This window comes from Struthio camelus, chromosome 5 (genome assembly GCF_040807025.1).
Source record: "Struthio camelus isolate bStrCam1 chromosome 5, bStrCam1.hap1, whole genome shotgun sequence".
NCBI lineage: Eukaryota > Metazoa > Chordata > Aves > Struthioniformes > Struthionidae > Struthio > Struthio camelus.
Window position 1 is genome coordinate 82,195,050 of NC_090946.1, and position 18,080 is coordinate 82,213,129.

At 42.3% G+C, this 18,080-nt stretch overlaps 1 protein-coding gene across 1 annotated transcript in view; it reads left to right on the forward strand.

Moving 5' to 3' along the window:
* The window catches only part of MDGA2 (MAM domain containing glycosylphosphatidylinositol anchor 2), a 411,004-nt gene that overhangs the window by 240,295 nt on the left and 152,629 nt on the right, over positions 1–18,080 (forward strand). Inside the window, exon 6 of the mRNA XM_068947620.1 lies at positions 6,529–6,798. Within this exon, the coding sequence (XP_068803721.1) occupies positions 6,529–6,798 (270 nt within the window). The remainder of the gene's footprint in view (positions 1–6,528; positions 6,799–18,080) is intronic.

Sequence of the window (18,080 nt, forward strand, 5' to 3'; positions counted from 1 at the left end):
AGTGCATGTTGTGTGCTGTTTTATTGCCCTGTGAGGATTGGTATATGTTGTAGTCCCGTTTTATAATTAATCTCCATCTTTATATCAGCAGTGTCTAGCTTGCTTTGTGTGCACAAGGTAACATTAACTGCCAACCTCTGATGCAGTTCTGGTTGAGGTCCTTTGTAGTGCGTTGATTAGCTGGACCTTGTATTTGGGAGATGCAATATCATTTTGTAACAGCTGTCATATACGTTCAAAGCCAGCCTGTTCAGTCCTATGAAACGTGCTGGCTGCAGGAGCAATATTTGCACACGAAAACCTCTGAACTGAAGTCCCTTGAGAAAGGCTGCAGCTGCAATATGAATGGGGACCTGAGCAGCTTCCCCCATCACGAGTAGTGCCTTGTTCTTCACGGGGACAAGTGAGCAGGGCAGGGCGGCTTTCTCTGTCCCTGGCAGATCAGCCAAGGCTTCACAATACAGGACTGGCTCTCAGAAACCCATACGTCTAAAGGGTGGCTCAGATGCACAGCTCTTTTGAAAATGGAGCCATTCTCATTATAATATCTACATAGGATACCTAGAAAGCTTATTACGTGTTCCCACCCATGGAAATATTTACCAAAGCTTGCTACTGTTTTATAATGATTTCTGCTGTTCTTAACAGTGCTGCTGTTAACCGAGATACTTGAAAGCAAGTTCCCCCTAGGCAGGTTGCCTGGCTGTGTAAGTCCCTGCCTGTGCCAGAGGAGAAAGCTCTGGCTGGGAGATGCTTTAGGTACCAAACCTGGGAGACCCAGTGTCCTCCTTCATATTCTTGATGGTTGAACATTCAGATATTCATCTAAATGAGACTTAAGCCAAGGTGAAGCTTTGGAAGTGGCTAATATACACCCACCATTTAGAATTTGTTCTTAGTGGTTGTGATGTTTTTATTGCATTAGAAATCCTATAAAAATTTATACGATTTCATGCATGAGCACTAACTGTGTCTCCTGCAGTTTTGGCATTACACCCTTGGGTTGACTCTGATGTTGAAATCTCAAAGATAATTTTGAATATTACTTAAAACTATGAAATCCATTGCTCTTCAACTTTATCTAAAGCTCAGGCCATTAATCCCATATCTGCACATGTGTCAGTGTGGCTCCATGACCCAAACAGTGAACTGGGGTCATATGTTTTGCTGGTCTGAACTGATGTAGCTCCAGGGCTATCAGGAAGGAAGTGAAAAATTTATTTTAGAGGAGAGACAAATAAGAAGGAAGACAGAAGAAATGGCATAACGTGAAAGTAAACCAGAAGAATACAGCAAAGGAAAACAATAAAAGATGTCCCTAAATTAATCCTTTCTGTGGAATTTGAGGGGATGTCTTCTAAGCAGAAACAGAAGAGCTTGTAACCAAACTCTTAGCTGGTCCCTAATATGTCTTGTAAGAGATGAGACGCTGGAGCTGCCTTTCTGGGGGGTCAGTAATCTGTAATGTCATCAGGGTGGCGTTAGGGAAAGAGGCTGTCCCATCTGTAACATTACCCAGTTAGACCAGCGTGAATAGTGACTCACCTTGGCAGTCCCCACCCCACCCTTTGTCCCTCTTGTTTTGTTTCAAATCTCCCTGTGTTTTCTCTGAGGTGCGCAATTTCTGGATGAAAATGCAAACCTGGTTAGCAGAGGAAACTTTGCGGAAGGGAGGGGAATTGCACATCTTTCTTTTTAATTGTACATCTACCTGTTGAGCTCTGTGGACCTTGAAGCACTTAGAATTTAAATTGCCTTTTATATATGTTTATTAAAAAAAGCCATGTGTAAACATGGTGACCAGCCAAATACCTTGCTAGGTATAACTAACTGTAAACTAACATTTTGTTAAACTTAAACAATAAAAACAAAATAGAGGCATACATTAACTGGCTTACTGTCACTGGAATATGCTTCTTTTCAAATGATCTCAGCTGGGACCAGGTGAAAGCTTTTTTGGTAAGGTTTTGGGAATCTTCATGAGCCTCCAAATACTTATCTTTTCTTTAAGTCTATCCAGTTTTTGACAGCCACAAAATGTCAGTATGGGCTCCAACGTTGTTTTGGGAAAGTAGGCTCGGGTGGAACAGTGGGAGGGAGGTTGGCTCACCCCTGCGTTCGGCTCTCATGGCTGCTGGGGGCAATTGGATGAAACCACTTTTGTCTTGTAGGCTGAAGCCTGACTCCCAAAAGCACTGTAGACAATCCGTGCAGGACCAGAGTACTGCAGAATCAGACAAGGAATAGATAATTGCATGTGCTGTTTTTTGGAATATTATTTTCATAGGACTCAAATCTTTATCTTCTCTTCTTTTTTACTCAATTAGGTGGTTTCCTGTAATCGAAACAAATACTGCAACTTGGACTCTGCCTGCATCTTGGGTCTCCAGGCTAGTTGGGGGCCAGATCCTTCACAAATGCAAAGGATGGACAAGCACATGCATTGTCACTTTGGGTCAGACCTGATATCTGTCCCTAGCGAAGGCCAGTAGAAGACATTTCAGCAGAGTGTATAAAAGTGCACACATACATTATAGTCTTTCCTCCTATTCCAGAAAAAGCTAAATACCATTTTATGCCCTGGAGCATGGGTTTTAATTATCCTTCCACAATATTTTGGTACAATCATCAACTATTTTAATTGCTCTGGATCATCTTGTCATCTTTATAAATGCCTGCTCCATTTTTTAATCATGTTGGTCCAAAAAAATTTTGTGTCAATGAGTTACACTGTTCAGCTTTATCTTGTATGTGTGTTTAGCCCAAAAAGTTTACAATTAAACAAAAGAGAAAACAAATCCCTTTTAGAGAAAGTTTAAGCCAAAATTTCAAGTGCTCAGTTTCCTGGAAGTGCAAGTATTTAGGGGGATATGCAAAACATTAGGATGAATGGATGCTGGACATATGTACATTGGTAAAAAAGGCACTTTCTGCCCATTCACATCTATAGACTCCTAAAGCTTTTGTAAATCCTGATCCTAAAGTTAGGGTTGATGTCACCCATCTTTTGTCATCTAAACGTTACCTATCTAGATGAAACTAATCTCTAGGCTCTCTCTGTATTCAGCAGGGAGAGCTGGGCACCTCTACAGGGGAGGTCCTTGCCAGAAGAGAGTTTAAGGAAGATGAGATGAATTGTCTTTTGGCAGTACCTCTGTCTGTCATTGAGAAAAGGACAGGGAGAGGCCTCACAGGACAGTGAACTCCATTCCCCAAGCCCAGATGTAAACTGGTCCTAAACCATTTGTCTTACAGATGTTTGCTCTGGAAATCTGCAAGAGGTGGAGTCTCCACAGCAGCCCTAAGCAGCCCGAGTCAGGGGTTACTGTCCTTGTTGTATGGAGTTTCGGCACTGTGTCTTCTTTGCTCCTTTCTGTGTTACAGCTTTCCATATATAATTTGTGGGAAAATACAGCTACTTCAGCTGTGTAGCTGTGGCACTCCAGCATCCTGAGAAGCATTTCCGGATCGAGTAAAACAGAGGACTAATGTAAAATTGCTGAAACCTTATAGGCTATTAATTAACCCAATTAATTAATTTGGGTCTTCCAGCAGGTGACTTATCTGTTGTGATTTAGCTCCCATCTTTTCCAAATGCAGTTCTAGGCTAACTTACAGAAGTGAACACCAGAACACTCTAATTTACAGCTGAAGCTGTTTTTCAGCCACCCCTGCTGTGTCTGGGAGCATCGTCAGAGGTATCGAGCGTTTGGAAACGTTGCCGTTTGCCTCCTTCGTTCTCTGATGAACACTCCTTGCCTCACACTTGTTTTATTTCTCCTCTTCTGTTTTTGAAACAGCTGATCAGAGCTGTGACCAGACACCCCGCGCCTCCAGCTCTCGTTCTGGCCCGGGAGCAGGCTTGGGTTGACTACAGCACCTTTTCCCCTTCCCTGCTTGGATGGAGGAGGGATTGCTGTTGATTGCGCTGGGCGAGGAGATCACCCTCCCGGAGATGGGCAAACTTCCCGCTGTTGAAAGGGCTGAGTGTGTTTCAAGGGTGGAGGGAAAAATTCCCAGAGACCTTCAGGAAATTTTCAGTCTCTCCATTTCTTGGGCAGAATTTGGCAGTGTGCATGTGACATTAAATCAGGCAAACAGTGCAGTAGATCAAATTCTGCCTTCAGTTGCATCATAAAGCTAAAAATAAGAAGTTCTGCTTTATTGTGCGTTACTTTATTGTGCGTTACTATACAGTGCTGATTATATATGGAGTTCCAAGCATATAAATATCAAAATAATAGATGATTGTTGCTGTGGATTCATATTCTGTTCATAGTAGAGATGAATTTGACCCTTTATATGCGACGCTGATTTTAATTTGTTAGAAACTTTAGTATCCCTCCTGAATTTGTTAATGTTCTTTGATATTAATCCAGCTTTTGATGGTAGTACTTGAATATATTCCTGGATTTTTGTTTGTGTTTGTCTAGTGGGATAGGTTGTAGTTAACTGAAATGCATGGTGTAAGCAAAGAGAAATTGCGGTATGCAAGCCATAATTTTCATGTACTTACTATTTTGAGTGCTCCGATGAAAGTGATGTATCACAGCATTTTTATCACATCAGCCGCTATCTTTGTCTCTCTACCTGAAGGATGGCAAAGGCCCTCCTTTCATCTGAAGGATTATGAGGCCATTATGGTAAACAGCAGCACCAGACTTGGTTGACATTGCTGAGACTTTCATCTTCTGCTCTAAGTTTTGAAGTGTTATTTGTGGTTCTCCTGTTCCCTGTCTCTGTGACTTGATGTTTAGTGAGAGCAGAGAAGAGCAACTCCTTGCCAGAGTTGTTCGGGAAAAAATTACTAACCCTCAGTAGCGAAGGAAGAAGAAAGAGAGGTGAGGTGAACGCTACCCCGACCCAGTTGTGGTCATGGTCTTGCAGATCTGGAGCTGAATTCTAGTAGCGTAGTGGGTACCTGCATCCCATCCATTGCCACCTTCACCCAAACAGAGACTACTTGCCCATGAAGTATGACAAAGCACCCCATGTCATGCCTCCAATCTCTGTGCAGGAGTCTATCAGCAGAGAAGAGCGTACGAGGTCACGGGACTCTGTTCTCAAGTGTTTCCATGGCCTTGGTTTCCTGTTCTGTCTGTGCTGGGACAGGTATAAAGGAGCTGCTTCACATCCACGTGCTGCAGCTTCTGAATGCACAGCAAGCTAATTCATCTTGGGTGAACTCCGGATAAAGAAAACCTATATTTTACAGTTGACTCTCTTATTTGCCTTTATTGATTATCATATTTCTTTAATATTGAAATAAGATTCATATATAAAGACAGAACATACAATAATATCTCTCTGTAATAGTGATACATCATCTTTGGATGTAATATTTTTATATCCTTTCATTTTTATTCTCACCTTTTCTGGTTTTCTTTCCCCAAATTTTGCCTAGAATTGCAATCCTTCACCTTTATGCCCTTTTTTTTTGTCTTAGCATTGCTGCTTTTTATGCCCTAGAAATAGGGATTGAGACATTGGTTCATTATTTTTGTGGGTATAGGGTATGCCTTCGAGCAAAGCGCGAATCCAGCAGCGAGGGTACTTCAAAACAAATGATGGAGGATATTGCAATTCAGACTCTGATTTTACATTCTAGCATCTAAAATGAATGGTCTCATCCTGTCCCTTCATACTGAGCATTTCTATTGCTCCCCTTGCGTCATATGCAGCCATCTCTTAGGAGAGAAGGGGCAAGAACCGAGAATGAAATTTAATCACTTACTTCTCAGTTCTGAGAGCAGCATAATCTTGCGATTAGCTGCAAAGTGGTTCAGCAGGTCACTCAGCCTTCTTTATCACGGTGGTCACCCTGATTGTTGTAATGGGGATTAGGATGTAGTCACGTCTGCGTCAGCTCCTCTCTTGTCTTTCCTGAAATGGAGCTGAGGCCGCGCTATCTGCAGGAGGCTGGGAGCTGCAGGTTGCACAGCCCATGCAGTAAAAAAGCCCCTGTGCTGGACTCTTCTGTTTCCTAGTGTGCAAAGAGGTGTTGTGCCAGGGGAGGCAGCTCTTTTTGATTCAACAGACCCAGCTCAAATTCTACCAATTCATCTCAGTTTTCTGCTAAGTCCCAGGGAGTTCATCAAGGAGGCTGGTGGATTAAGAGGGCTGATTTTCAACGGGTAGGATCTGACTTCAAGAGAGCAACATACTTTCTGTGCCAAATAATAAGATTTTTGCTAATGTCTTTTTCCCAAGGTTTAAAATCCAGTGTGCTGGCACCAGTCCCATAAATTATACATTACTTCACAAGCATAGCCGCAGGGTTGTCCAAATGTAAATCCTCACCCGCAGTTTGACAGCAAGGGAAAAGATGACGACTGAGCAGGGTGAGAAATGTGGGGTCGGGGTACCATTAGGGCGGGGAGCACCCTTTCCAGAGGATACTCGGTCGTGCGGGGAGTGCTGTAGCTGAAATGCCTTTGCTGGTCTCAGTTGGCTTGAGTGTGCATGCAGGGACTGAGCAACACCTGAGACAGTCCCACTACAGCTTTCTCTTCAACTTGTATTTTGCAGCATCACCTTCAATTAAGCTTCTTGTGGATGACCCGATAGTGGTGAACCCTGGGGAAGCGATCACCTTAGTGTGTGTGACGACAGGAGGGGAGCCAGGCCCTAGTCTGACGTGGGTGAGGTCCATTGGCGTCCTGCCTGAGAAGACAGTCCTGAACGGTGGGACTTTAACGATACCTGCCATCACATCAGAAGACGCTGGCACATACAGTTGCATCGCCAATAACAATGTGGGAAATCCTGCGAAAAAGTCCACCAACATTATTGTAAGAGGTAAGCTGATCTGGAAAACTAGTGGCCTTTTCCTTGGAGCACACACTGACTCCCAGTTTGACAGGACGACTGCCTTCACATAGTTGTGTCTTGCGCTTCCCAACATAGTCCTGATCATTTCTAATAATCTAAGAGGTTAACTGGTTCTGGTTTAAAGTGGCCGGTTGTTCTTGCCCTGGGCTCGAACCCCTTGTTTGAAACAAAGGTGGAGTGGTGCCCCTTTACACAGTGAATATGCAGCAGCTCTCCCATCCCTGCTGGAGACAACCGACTGCCAAAGGACACCGTGTTTTCCTTGGCATTTCCTGTGAGTGGGAAGACTTGCTGATTGCCTGCGCACGCTCTTTGGCAGTGCCTTCAGCACAGAGCAGCGCGGAAGAGTTCCCTCCTCCAAATGGAGATGGGAGTGGACATCTCCGATGGAGATGTCACTACATACTTCACGCTTTTCTTCCTCCTCGTAAGCTTAATGTGTTACTGAAATAAGGCTGTTCTGCATGCTGGGAATCTGCTGCCATCACATGACTGCTCCCTGGGCAGGAGCTTTAGATTAGTACCTATGTTTTAGTTATGCTAAATAGCAGGATAAATATCTGTCTTAGATAAAGATAAGAGAAGAGTGCTTACAGATCAATGACTGCCAGGTGGAAGGAAAGTCCCGCCTGCCCCTGTTTTTTACAGCCTTCTGGATAACCACAGGGACATGGCCGGTTGGTTTGAAGAAAGAGTTCAATTGGGCCATAAGTGTCATCAGAGTGGATTAATCTACCTGAACCAAATAGTTCATCTGAAACTAATTTTCTATAATCTAATCTGTGAGTGGTGCTGAAACATAAACTCCACTCTATAGGAACTTTAAATAATAACATATGATTAATCATACTCGAGGGAAGCTTCTGTCTAAGAAGCCAGTGGTGTGAATATTTTATGAGAGCCATAACCCCTGTTCACTTGTTATTGCCCAACGTATCACGCTCTTCAGCAGGACGATGAATTAGAATCTATTTCTGTTAGGGGGGTCAGAGATAGAGCACCGACCGCATCAGCCCAGGTCTGCAGGAGTTTATCAGGAGGTGTCCACAGGTTTATTTGTAATATGGTATTTCTGTTTGAATTTTTGACATTTGGCTTACTGGTCTTGTTGTCAAGAGGCAAAAGCAGTGTTATTTCAAGAACATAGCATGGATGTTAATTTGCCGTGCTTTACAGCGGTGATGAGGTTGTGAAGGGAGGATGTGAGTGAAACGCATGCTCAGAATAAACAAAAGGAGAGGAAAGGCTTTCTGTGAAAAGAAAGCTCAATATTTTAATTGACCCAGCAGACAGCACCAGCGAGCCCAGAGGAAAAGCAAAAGTCCCTAACTCCCTGCAGATACAAATTTCATGAGTCATAGTGTAATAATAATAGGCCTTCCCATGTTTATTTATAGAAACCCATGCCTATGAGATGCCTAGGAGCTGCAAGATGCTGAGCAAAATTTCATTAAAGCATTTGAGGAGGGTTTTTTTCCTCTCTCTGCTATGTGGCCCTGTTAATTCGGAGGAGAAGGAACCACAACAAGGAACACCTCGTCATATACATGAAGCATAGCCCTCTTTTAAGCCCAATACACTGCTATCTATTATGATGTTTCCTCTTTATTATTTTTTCTATTAAACTGTCTTAAAAAGTCTTTTTATTCTGGCCTTACTAGATTTAGCTTTACTAAAAATATTGTTGAGTTTAGCACCAGTGGAACGTATGAGAGAGAAATTCATATCCCAGTTTTGATTTTCCTTTGGGTGTCTGTTTCTTAGCACTTTGCCTGTAGCTTGTTGCTTCTCTCTCTGTCTCATCTTTTTTTTTTTGTTGATCAGGATTTGCACACAGCAGATGGGGAGGAAGGAATATTTACTTGAGAAGGCGTCTAAGCCTTGCAGGAGAAGCATTTTGTAATTGGAGTTCCCAGCTTCTCTCAAGTGGACTGCCCGTTCCAGGCCGAGACAGTATGCCCTTAATCTCACCCAGACGTGAACGTGAAAAAGAAGTGTACATCTCTCCAACAAAACCATGCTGTATGCTTGCCCTGCAGTTCACATGAACCCAGGTCCCTTGCAAAACAACAGGCATTGCACACAGCCCCTGAGGAGGAGAGAGTCTCTCCTGCAGCACCTGCTGCAGCAGTTAAATTAACACTTTCAGATATAGCAACATCCTTGAAAGGTCTCTTAAGAAAGTTATGAGCTACAAAGTCGACTCCCTTTGTTTCCATTCTGCCAAGTTTTCTTGTTAGTGCCTCTCCCTTACAGCAGTCAGATAATGTTAAGGAAAATTTTGCTGAGAAGATACAGAGAAAATTGTTTTGAGTACTACAATGCCATTCTTTAAGAGGCAGAGATATAATGCAGTGTCTTTCGTTGGCTGCTTTTGCTGTGAACAAGAGCTCACCAGAGGCAAATAAATGACTTGTTGAATAGTGCTTTCACTGTTGGAGCGGCTGCCTCTGTAACTAGGCCATGTGCTATTTACCTGCAAAATCTCCATTTAGTGAGAAAGTTTGTGAAATAGAGCCACTTTAACAAATGGCATTATCAGTTTAACTCTACCCAAAGTTATCGCAGAATATTTCATTCTGTCGAATACATTATCTCCTATAAAGGTGTCTGGGTCAAAAAAGAGAAGAGTTATACTATCTAATTTCAGCAGAGCTGGCTGCTCACCAGTTCTAATTATGACAGTTTTGTTCTAAAGTATTTTCTTTAGCTTAATGAGGTCTTTAAATGATTGCAAGTCTGCTAGCATTTGAATATTGGTGGGTGTTCTCATCAGTAGCATCTTCACTTCCTGCTCTCAGACTGATTATTAAAACAGCTTCCTATAACATACTTCTAGACAAAACCATTAGAAAGCAGAGAAAGCTCTAAGGGAAGATTTTGACTCCTCTCGCTCTGTTCCCGTTTTTCTCTTTCTCCAAAGAAGATCTCGCAGGTAGCAAATCCAATGCCACTGCCTCTGAAGAAACAGCTCCCAACAACAACTGTGCCTGATGTATATATTTTTTACTGGGTCTTACTGGATGGGGTTCTGGTTTTCTGACTTTTCCTTGGTAGCACTTAGAATACAATAGTTTTATTCTGAGGTAGTAGAAATCATTTTCCGTAAACACTAGGATGTGGGAAATCTGGTGCATTTTGATCGCCCTGTCAGAGAGAGCACTTCACCCAAAACACTTCAGTTAAATCTCTTTCATCATTAATCTGTTGATACATACCTCTGTTGGTCAAACTTAGAGGTGGTGGTAAACAGACTTCCTGTCAATTTTTTTGAATTAAAATAACAAGCAAACAATCAAAAAAACCCTGTTCTGTGTTTAAAATCAAATGCAAGACCTTTTAATATCTCATAAGTCTTGGGCCCACATGCACTGTAGTGTGGATACTTCTTGATGTCCCAAAAACCCACACATGTTTGGTTTTGCAGAAGGGACTTCACATTATTTCCAGGAGCTTGACCATTAGCGAACTCATCCGTGATCTGGTCCCAGGCACAGTTCCCCCTGCCCTGCCTGATTCGGCAGGGGAATTTGAACATCCAACTTACCACTTGCCCCCGAAAACTCTTTTGGTCTAGGCATCTTTTGTGCTTTGCTGCTGGAGGGAGTTTTATTCCTTTAAAATTCTCTCTTAACTGCATGTTTGTAGAGGGAAAAATATGACATTAGAGTAGGTAAACAGTAAACCTTGTAAATCCTGAAGATACTGCGTAAAAGTATGATCTTCACGATACCACTCAATTTTTAGGTGCCAACTGCAAATGTCAAAAGAGACTGGAATCTGGGTATTCATATACCTACGACTTCCTGAAAATCAGACATCTTCAACATGACTCGAACTGGGTGCTTAAAATTACTGCAGCATGAAAGAACAAATACCAAAGACACAGTCAAGAGAAAAAATTAAAAATTCCATCACTGATACCAGTATGTCTCTGAAGAATTAAAGGCTTTTGGTGAGGAAGGATGTCAGGTAGCTACTCCATCCAGGAAGAAAGTGAAAATGCTGGGTAGCATCTTCAAAGTATACCTGTGCGTTGGGTTATGGAAAAGGGAGAGTCGGGGAAATGTTTTACAAGTCTTGAAATACAGAGCACTGATGCCATTTGGAAGTGTGTCAACGTGTGCCAACGCAGATTTGTTACCTCATCAGTAGAGAGTCCCGTTACCTTCTTTAAATGTATCCCTTAGTCTCTTCCATTGTAGCTGCAATTTTTTTTTAATGGCAATCAACTCTTACTATGTGACTTTTCCCTTCTATGGAGCAGAAACATAATGTCTGGAGTTAATTTTTCAAAGAGATGGGATTCCTTGTCACTTCAAATATAAAATAATATTTTTAAATGACCTGTACTCTGTTTTAGCACAAAAGCTTTTGCTGAACAAAAAACACTATGGAGAAATACAATATAAGTCCAGGATTGCTGGAGTTACCCCATTATGTCTTTATGAACTATTTATGAACTAGGTAACAGTGACTGCTAAAAAGAGGGCGAGGAAGAAAAATGACCCAGATTGTGAAATAAGTGGTATTTTTTGTTGTCTTTGCAATAGATTTAAAAAAAGAAAAAGGTATTTCTGGTGTCAGCTGCGCTTGTCCATTCTCACAGTCCTACTTTCCCCTCTGCTTGCCCGTGATGGCTGTGATTACCCTAGAGCTTTCTCCTTCCCTTGTCAGCTTACAGAGGTTGCAGGACATAATGGATAACAGACGTGTCCGTGTAGGTATACCCCAGTACCTTTGCTTTTACCCGAGAGGTTCTCAGACGGTATTGATAACGGAAACGTTAGCAGAGCCTCCCATCGACAGGTGCCGAGGGCAGACCAGAGGTGTTGCTCCCGAGTTCCAGGCAGAAGGTGCAGCTGGGGTCTTGACAGCGCATGTGACAACAGTTACTGAGATCACCCCTTGAGCAACCTTAGCTGTCATCTTTCGCTAAGGTTGTTGGATGCTGGCCGACTGAAAAGCAGTGTGCCCGTCTGAGTTGTGTGCTCATTAGCTGGCATCGTTCGTGGTGATGAGGAGCGCTCGCTGGAGGTGCCGGCTGCGCGCTCTTGTATTCCAGGCCTGAAATACTGGCGTTTTGTGTGCAACTGGCAGAAGGAGCTATTTTTTGTTCCCTTCCCTCTTTTTTGTCTCTCTGTATTCTGTGGAGGCCTCACAGCAGACTGATTATACTGGGGCTTATTTCGTGGCTGGAGAAAGCCGAAGGCGTTGGCACGTGTCCATACGCGTCTAACAGGCATTACTACATGACACGGATGTGGCGACCACCGTTGACTTCCTAATGAGCGACCGTGCACGTGCTCGGAGCTTAGTTCAGCTTGGTGCTGCACGGCTGCTGTTCCCCCGCTGGCAGGGAGCTCTGGGGCTCGCGGAGGATGGCAGAGATGAGCTGCTTCTGTAGGGGGGAAAATACAGCAGCCCCCATGGTGATTTTCGGCATCCATTGATGGGTGTGCTCTCCTCTAGGGCTGACTAGAAAGCAAGAGCGAATTCATGGAAAGTGCCACGATTCTGAAACTCATATTCAGGAATGAGACTGGAAGGGCCCTCCTGGGTCATCGAGTCCAGTTGTCTTTTATTCCATCTCATCTCATCTCGTCTCCTCTTGCGTCTCATCTCTTGCGCCATCCTTTTTTGTAGATTGACCAAGCTCCACCTTAGATTTCAATAGCTTGCCTGCTCTCTCAGCGCTCTGACATTGAGGTACTCGCTCACTGCCAGTGTAGCTGTGTGTCCGTTGTTGGTTTGTCATTCTGTGAAACCGGCTTTGCCGTGGAGTGGCACCAGGTCGGTCCTGTGGATGCAGTGTGTGTTGGAGGGGTGGTGTTTTGCTCAGCCAGGTGCCGCTGTGGCCATCCGGGCACCTTCGCCCCTTCTAGGTGCCTCTCAGCACAGCTCTGCCTTTCTGGTGTGGTACCAGGCCCTTTTTTAATGGTAATCCTTCCAAAAAAAAAAAAAAAATTGCAGCCAATTCAGGTTCCTCAGGTGGGAGATGGTTCTCCGTGGCTGAAGACTTAGCCTACAAAACCTGATCTTAAGGCTTGTCCAGTATGTTGCTCCAGTCATAAGTTACCAGTGCACTATCCTAAAAGTTTACAGCTCTGAGAATGAATGTGTAAAAAAGTTGAGCTTTAGAGTTTGATAAGTCCATTTATTTTTATTATCTGACATAGCAGTTTGGGGCATGTGTGCTCTCTCGCAGGCTGTGGTGTATCGCAGATGAGTTCATAAACCAGTTCCACATAAAAATGTAGATGGTTTATTGATTCTTCTGCCCTGTCATTAGGACTTCCTGGATTCCTCATGTACGGAAATTTTATTTTTAAATAGGTTTGCTGCTATTCCACATCCTGTAGTCCTGTCAGGCAGCATAGTTCTGTGAAGAAATAGGAAAAAGGATTTCAGAAGATAACATTCAGTTGGTCTTTCTCCTCCTGACCCTTACGATGTCACTTCTTCGGGCAGCCACGTTTGTTCTTCAGTAGAGAGGAAGGAAAAAAAATGCTGTCTTCACTGTAGCTTGGCTAGCAGGGTTGGTAACATTTTTGGCACTGGCATGGTGTTGTAGTTTAATATTGTAATAGATCTTGGCTGATTAATATCTGAAGAGGTCTGTGCAGTCTTAACAACAGTCACATTTTCTTTTGGCAGGAAGAATTGACATTTTGAAAATTTTGCTTCATCCTGAAGGGAGGGGAGAGGAAGGGAAAGGATACTGCACAATATTTTGTTCTGATGTTACCTAGATCCTTGGTTTGATGGCTTTGAACTGTGTTTTAGTGTACTGGTTTGTATCGCATCAGGCAATTGTGGATTTGGTTGGTTGGTCTCTGCCCACTCTGAAAAATAATTTTTGGAAAGTTTTATAAGATCCTGATTCATTTTTGAGGCACTGAGCAGTGGAATAAAAGCAGTTTCTGGAAGGGAAATATATCCAATGCTGGATCAAATCCAGCCTCTGACAAAATCCTTATGTAGAATAAAAGTCTCAGGCTACACACATAGCAGGAGGCATTCCAGTATGGGAACCTTGGAAATTGTGAGTTTTTGCACTAGTTTTTGAAGAAAGGTAAATACAGTATGTTGAGTTTCATTTGCAGTGTGTGGGCAAAGAGCAGAGTGAAGATTTACAATATACTATTTTTTGGCATCCTGGAAAGCTCAGCAAGGCTGGTTTTTTGACAGGTTTGGCACATGAGTTAGACTTTATAAAGGCACTGGCCCTGAAAAACACCCAGCTGTAATGTTCAGAGGATTTATAATTTGTTTGGCAAGTGCATTGCCCACTGGGGATTATATCAGCTTCCCTGAATTGTTTAATTTATATTCCGATTCTTGTCTAGCTGGTGCTGAGACTTGCCATGTTCCCCTTCGTTTGCGAGATGGGCAGTTGGTGGGGGTAATAGCCCCGTGTCCCCAGCTCAGGTTGTGATTATATGCAGTGCTCTGACTTGGCAAGCTCTGAGCTTTAATATCATGTGAATTTCAGTTTTGTTTTGTTTCTTTCTTCTGCCTTGCAATTCAAAAAAATGCTGGATGCCATGTGCCAGTTTGTCACCGCTGTTTATTGATCCAGGTGACACAGGTGACCCTGCTTGGAGCAGGAGGTTGGGCTAGAGACCTCGGGAGGGCCCTTCCCACCTGCGTTATCCTATGGACCTGTATGCGTTTGCTCCTCTGGTGATGCTTATTTCTCTTGAGCGTTTCCTTCTGAAAGCAATTAAAAGGCAATCCATGCCGTGTTTCACATACTTTGATCTCAGCTTCATCTGTTTAATGGATCATACAGTGAGTAACCTATAAAATGAAATCTTCTACATGACAGAAAAATTTTCACCTCCCTTCCTTTTGAAAAGAAAAGCCATAAAAGAAATAGAAGAATTAACCTAAGCACAAGTAAAAAACAGACATCTGCCACATGACATCTCCAAAATAATAAATGCTTTTTTTTTAAATATTAGAAACATTTATAAAAATAGAGACAGAACCTGAAATTTCTCCTCACTATTTGCATTTAAATTGAAAATGTGAATGCATCTGGTCTTGTAAGTGCCAAATAATTGCTTGATGTTAAAGAGTTTGGAGATGCTCTAGTAGAAGATGCTTGACAACTTAATTGTTCTGATAGCTACTGAAAGTTAAGATTTAAAAAAAAACTTTAAGCTAAAACCATGTTGACAGAAGCGAAATGAACTGTTGATAAAATGCTGGGAATGTGTGTCTTTTTTAGAATAGGAAGGTGACTGTAGGGAACATTCAAGCAGCATAATTTTGTCAACATTATCTAGAAGATGCCCCAAAACCCTCTTCAAGAAATTTACATTTTAAGAAAAGAGGTCAGCGTTCATGCCTTCCCAGTAAAAGTGCTCTGAATATTTATGTAGTCATACTATTTTTTGATGTTCTCCTTATGACCCAAACAAGATTGCACGCTACTTTTTCCCTCAGCGTGAGTGTTTTCTTCTGGGGAGTCTTTGGTTATTTGAAAACAAAACATAGCAGTATATGTTGCTACGCCAGAAAAGCTTGCTCTGCGCAGAACTTACGGATGATTTTATTTGATGCTAAGCTGATTTTTGAATTCAGAGTGAACTGTGCAGTGCTCCTTTCAGAATAAGGAAGGAGATCTTCCCATATCTCAGCAGTGGACCAACCAATCACAGGGTGGTATAGATGAACCATGAAGGCAGACAAACTTTTCCTGCTAGAGGAAAAATAGACCAAACAGTGTGTTGCTGACCTTTGCAAACGTGACTATCCCTGTCAGCCAAGAATGAATCTCAATAAAGGAGTACAATATAGATGCTACTGTGGTGGAGGTAAGATGGCAATAATTTGCATATTTTAATTCAGAACCTGCTGAGGGATGGAGTTACAGAGGAGATGCTGAGGGATCTGTCTCGTCCTCTTTTCAGCCTGCTCGGTACATCTATAAGAGAAAAAGGTGAAGCAGATGGCCGAGCATGAGGTGGTCACTCTAGGAGTGTCTAGGTCCCATGAACAGGCTGAAAGGCAAAGTGTATGCTGGTAGATTTATACAATTTGGGTTTTTTTTTAGGATTTTTTATTTTGTTCTATTTATTTTGTTTTGTTTTCAAGACTGACTAGGGAGGATGACTATTCCTACTGGAAGACATTGAAATGAATATTAATTTGGTCTGTACGGTAGATCTGGCAGGCCCAGCAACAGGCCAGGCCACATCTTCTGCAGCTTACCGTTTCAGATGCAGCTTGAATGCTCTGGGGAAGGATGACTTTTTGCCCGTGGGCCATGGTGCAGGATGGTGTTCGAGATTGTTCAGAGACAATAAGCAAAGGATGGATGAGAGGAGGTGTCAGTTGCCTTGCAATCATGTTTTGATTGAAAAAACAAACAAACAAAAAACTGTAATTGTAACAGCTGACTGTTAGAAAAACACAAGAAAACAAAGGTGGAAAGTGGAAAGAGGAAGCAGAAGATCTTGGCATATCTAGAGGGGAAAAGCTAGGGAACCCAAGACTGTTACTTGAATAGCTCAATTTGCTGCCCATGTGCTATCTAATTAAAAGTGATCAGCGCACAGTGACGGTGAGGACCTGCTGATAGATCTGTGAGCTACGTTTTTTCTTTTTTCATTTGTTTTTTAATTAGTCACCAGCAGATGCATTGAGCCTTTGACTGTGTATTTTAGCCTTTCTTAAATGCATTTATTTTCTCCATTTTGCAGTGCGATCGTTTGTAGATGTATGGCTTACACGGATAGGGCATTAACTCTTGCCTGCTTCTCTGACATGGAGTTTGTGTATTTTTGAGATGGTGAGACTACATTGCACGTGACTTAATAGTGTTATTTATTTCTAGCTTTCTCGGGGATCTGCATCTGTTTGTGGTATAGAAGAGCACTGGAAAAGCCATTTGGTAGGAGGTTAACTGGTAGGTTCCCTAGAGCAAAGGGAACGCTTGACCGAACTGCAGCTTGCTCAGGACCTTCCATGAAGCCTGGCATGAAGCACATGTCCTGTTTGGATCTGAGGCATGTTTGGGCGGAGGTGTAGAGGTTGCTGTGACAGTCGCAGCAGGATGGTGTGACCCTGGAAAGGATTCAGCTTGTGAATACTGTCTCCAGTTTGTTATCTAATTTATTCAGATATGGTTACGTGCCCGTAATGGTGCTGAGTATGGTGGATGGTAGTCATTTATCAAAAAGGGATAGAGTGATGATGTAAAACATTTTACAGCAAGATGCCCCTGAGGAGGCCTCTGTCTCTGTTTCTGAGTGGATGTCCAGGCTGTACAGATGTTACAATCCAGGTAAATTTTCTATATGGAAATCTGCAGTCTTTGTTACCTGGAGTGTCTTTTTCCTTTCGTATTTTGAAACTAGAAGACCATAATTCTAATTTTTTTTAATGCTTTAAATCAAGACTTAAGTTTGCTTTCAGATGTTTTCTTAGTTGACAGAAGTAAATTCGAGTTTCAGTGTTTCATATGTGCAAAATAAAGATGCAAAATATGTCAAAATGTATCTTAATGTGACAAAAGGAAGGTTGTCAGATTACACCATGTTATTCACCAGTGAGAAACAATTTTTGGACAGTTGTTAAATTGTCTCTACTCAGCTTAACTATTTGATAATATAGTTTAAGGCAACATCTTGTAGAATACTTAAGACAATGCCTCTCGGCTGCCTGTGGCAAACATAGACAAAAAGGCTTTGTGTTTCTTTGGAGCTTGTGGTAGGAACCTTCTTTTTTAGTTTTGTTAGATTAGACAATCTATCTATTAGATAAATAGAATTGATAGAGGTAGACATTAATGAAGAAAAGAAACATCAGAGAAGGACTTCCATCAGCTTGTTTCTTCTGTGGGAATGACTTTTTATTTAGTACTTAGATTCCTTTATACTGGGCTTCCACATAAATAAATTCAGAGAATATGGATGGTATGAGCAGTTTCTGGGATATGATACCAGGGCAGAGGTTCCTTTGTGCATCCATTTGTTCATTTAACAGTTCTGACCAGCAAATCTGAAACTCAGCCCAGGGGTGTGAAACCCAAACCAGGGGTGTAGATGTTCAGTGATAGCTTTTGCAAACATGTATCTAAGAAACCAACTACAGATATTAATATTTGTTTTATTGCTTCATTTTTACTTGTCGCTTCGCTTGCAAAATATAGAATTACAATCTACTTTCTTTCATTTTTAAACTGTGGTTTGCTGCACTAGAGCTAAGTAGATGTAGTCTGAGGGTGAGAAGCAGCC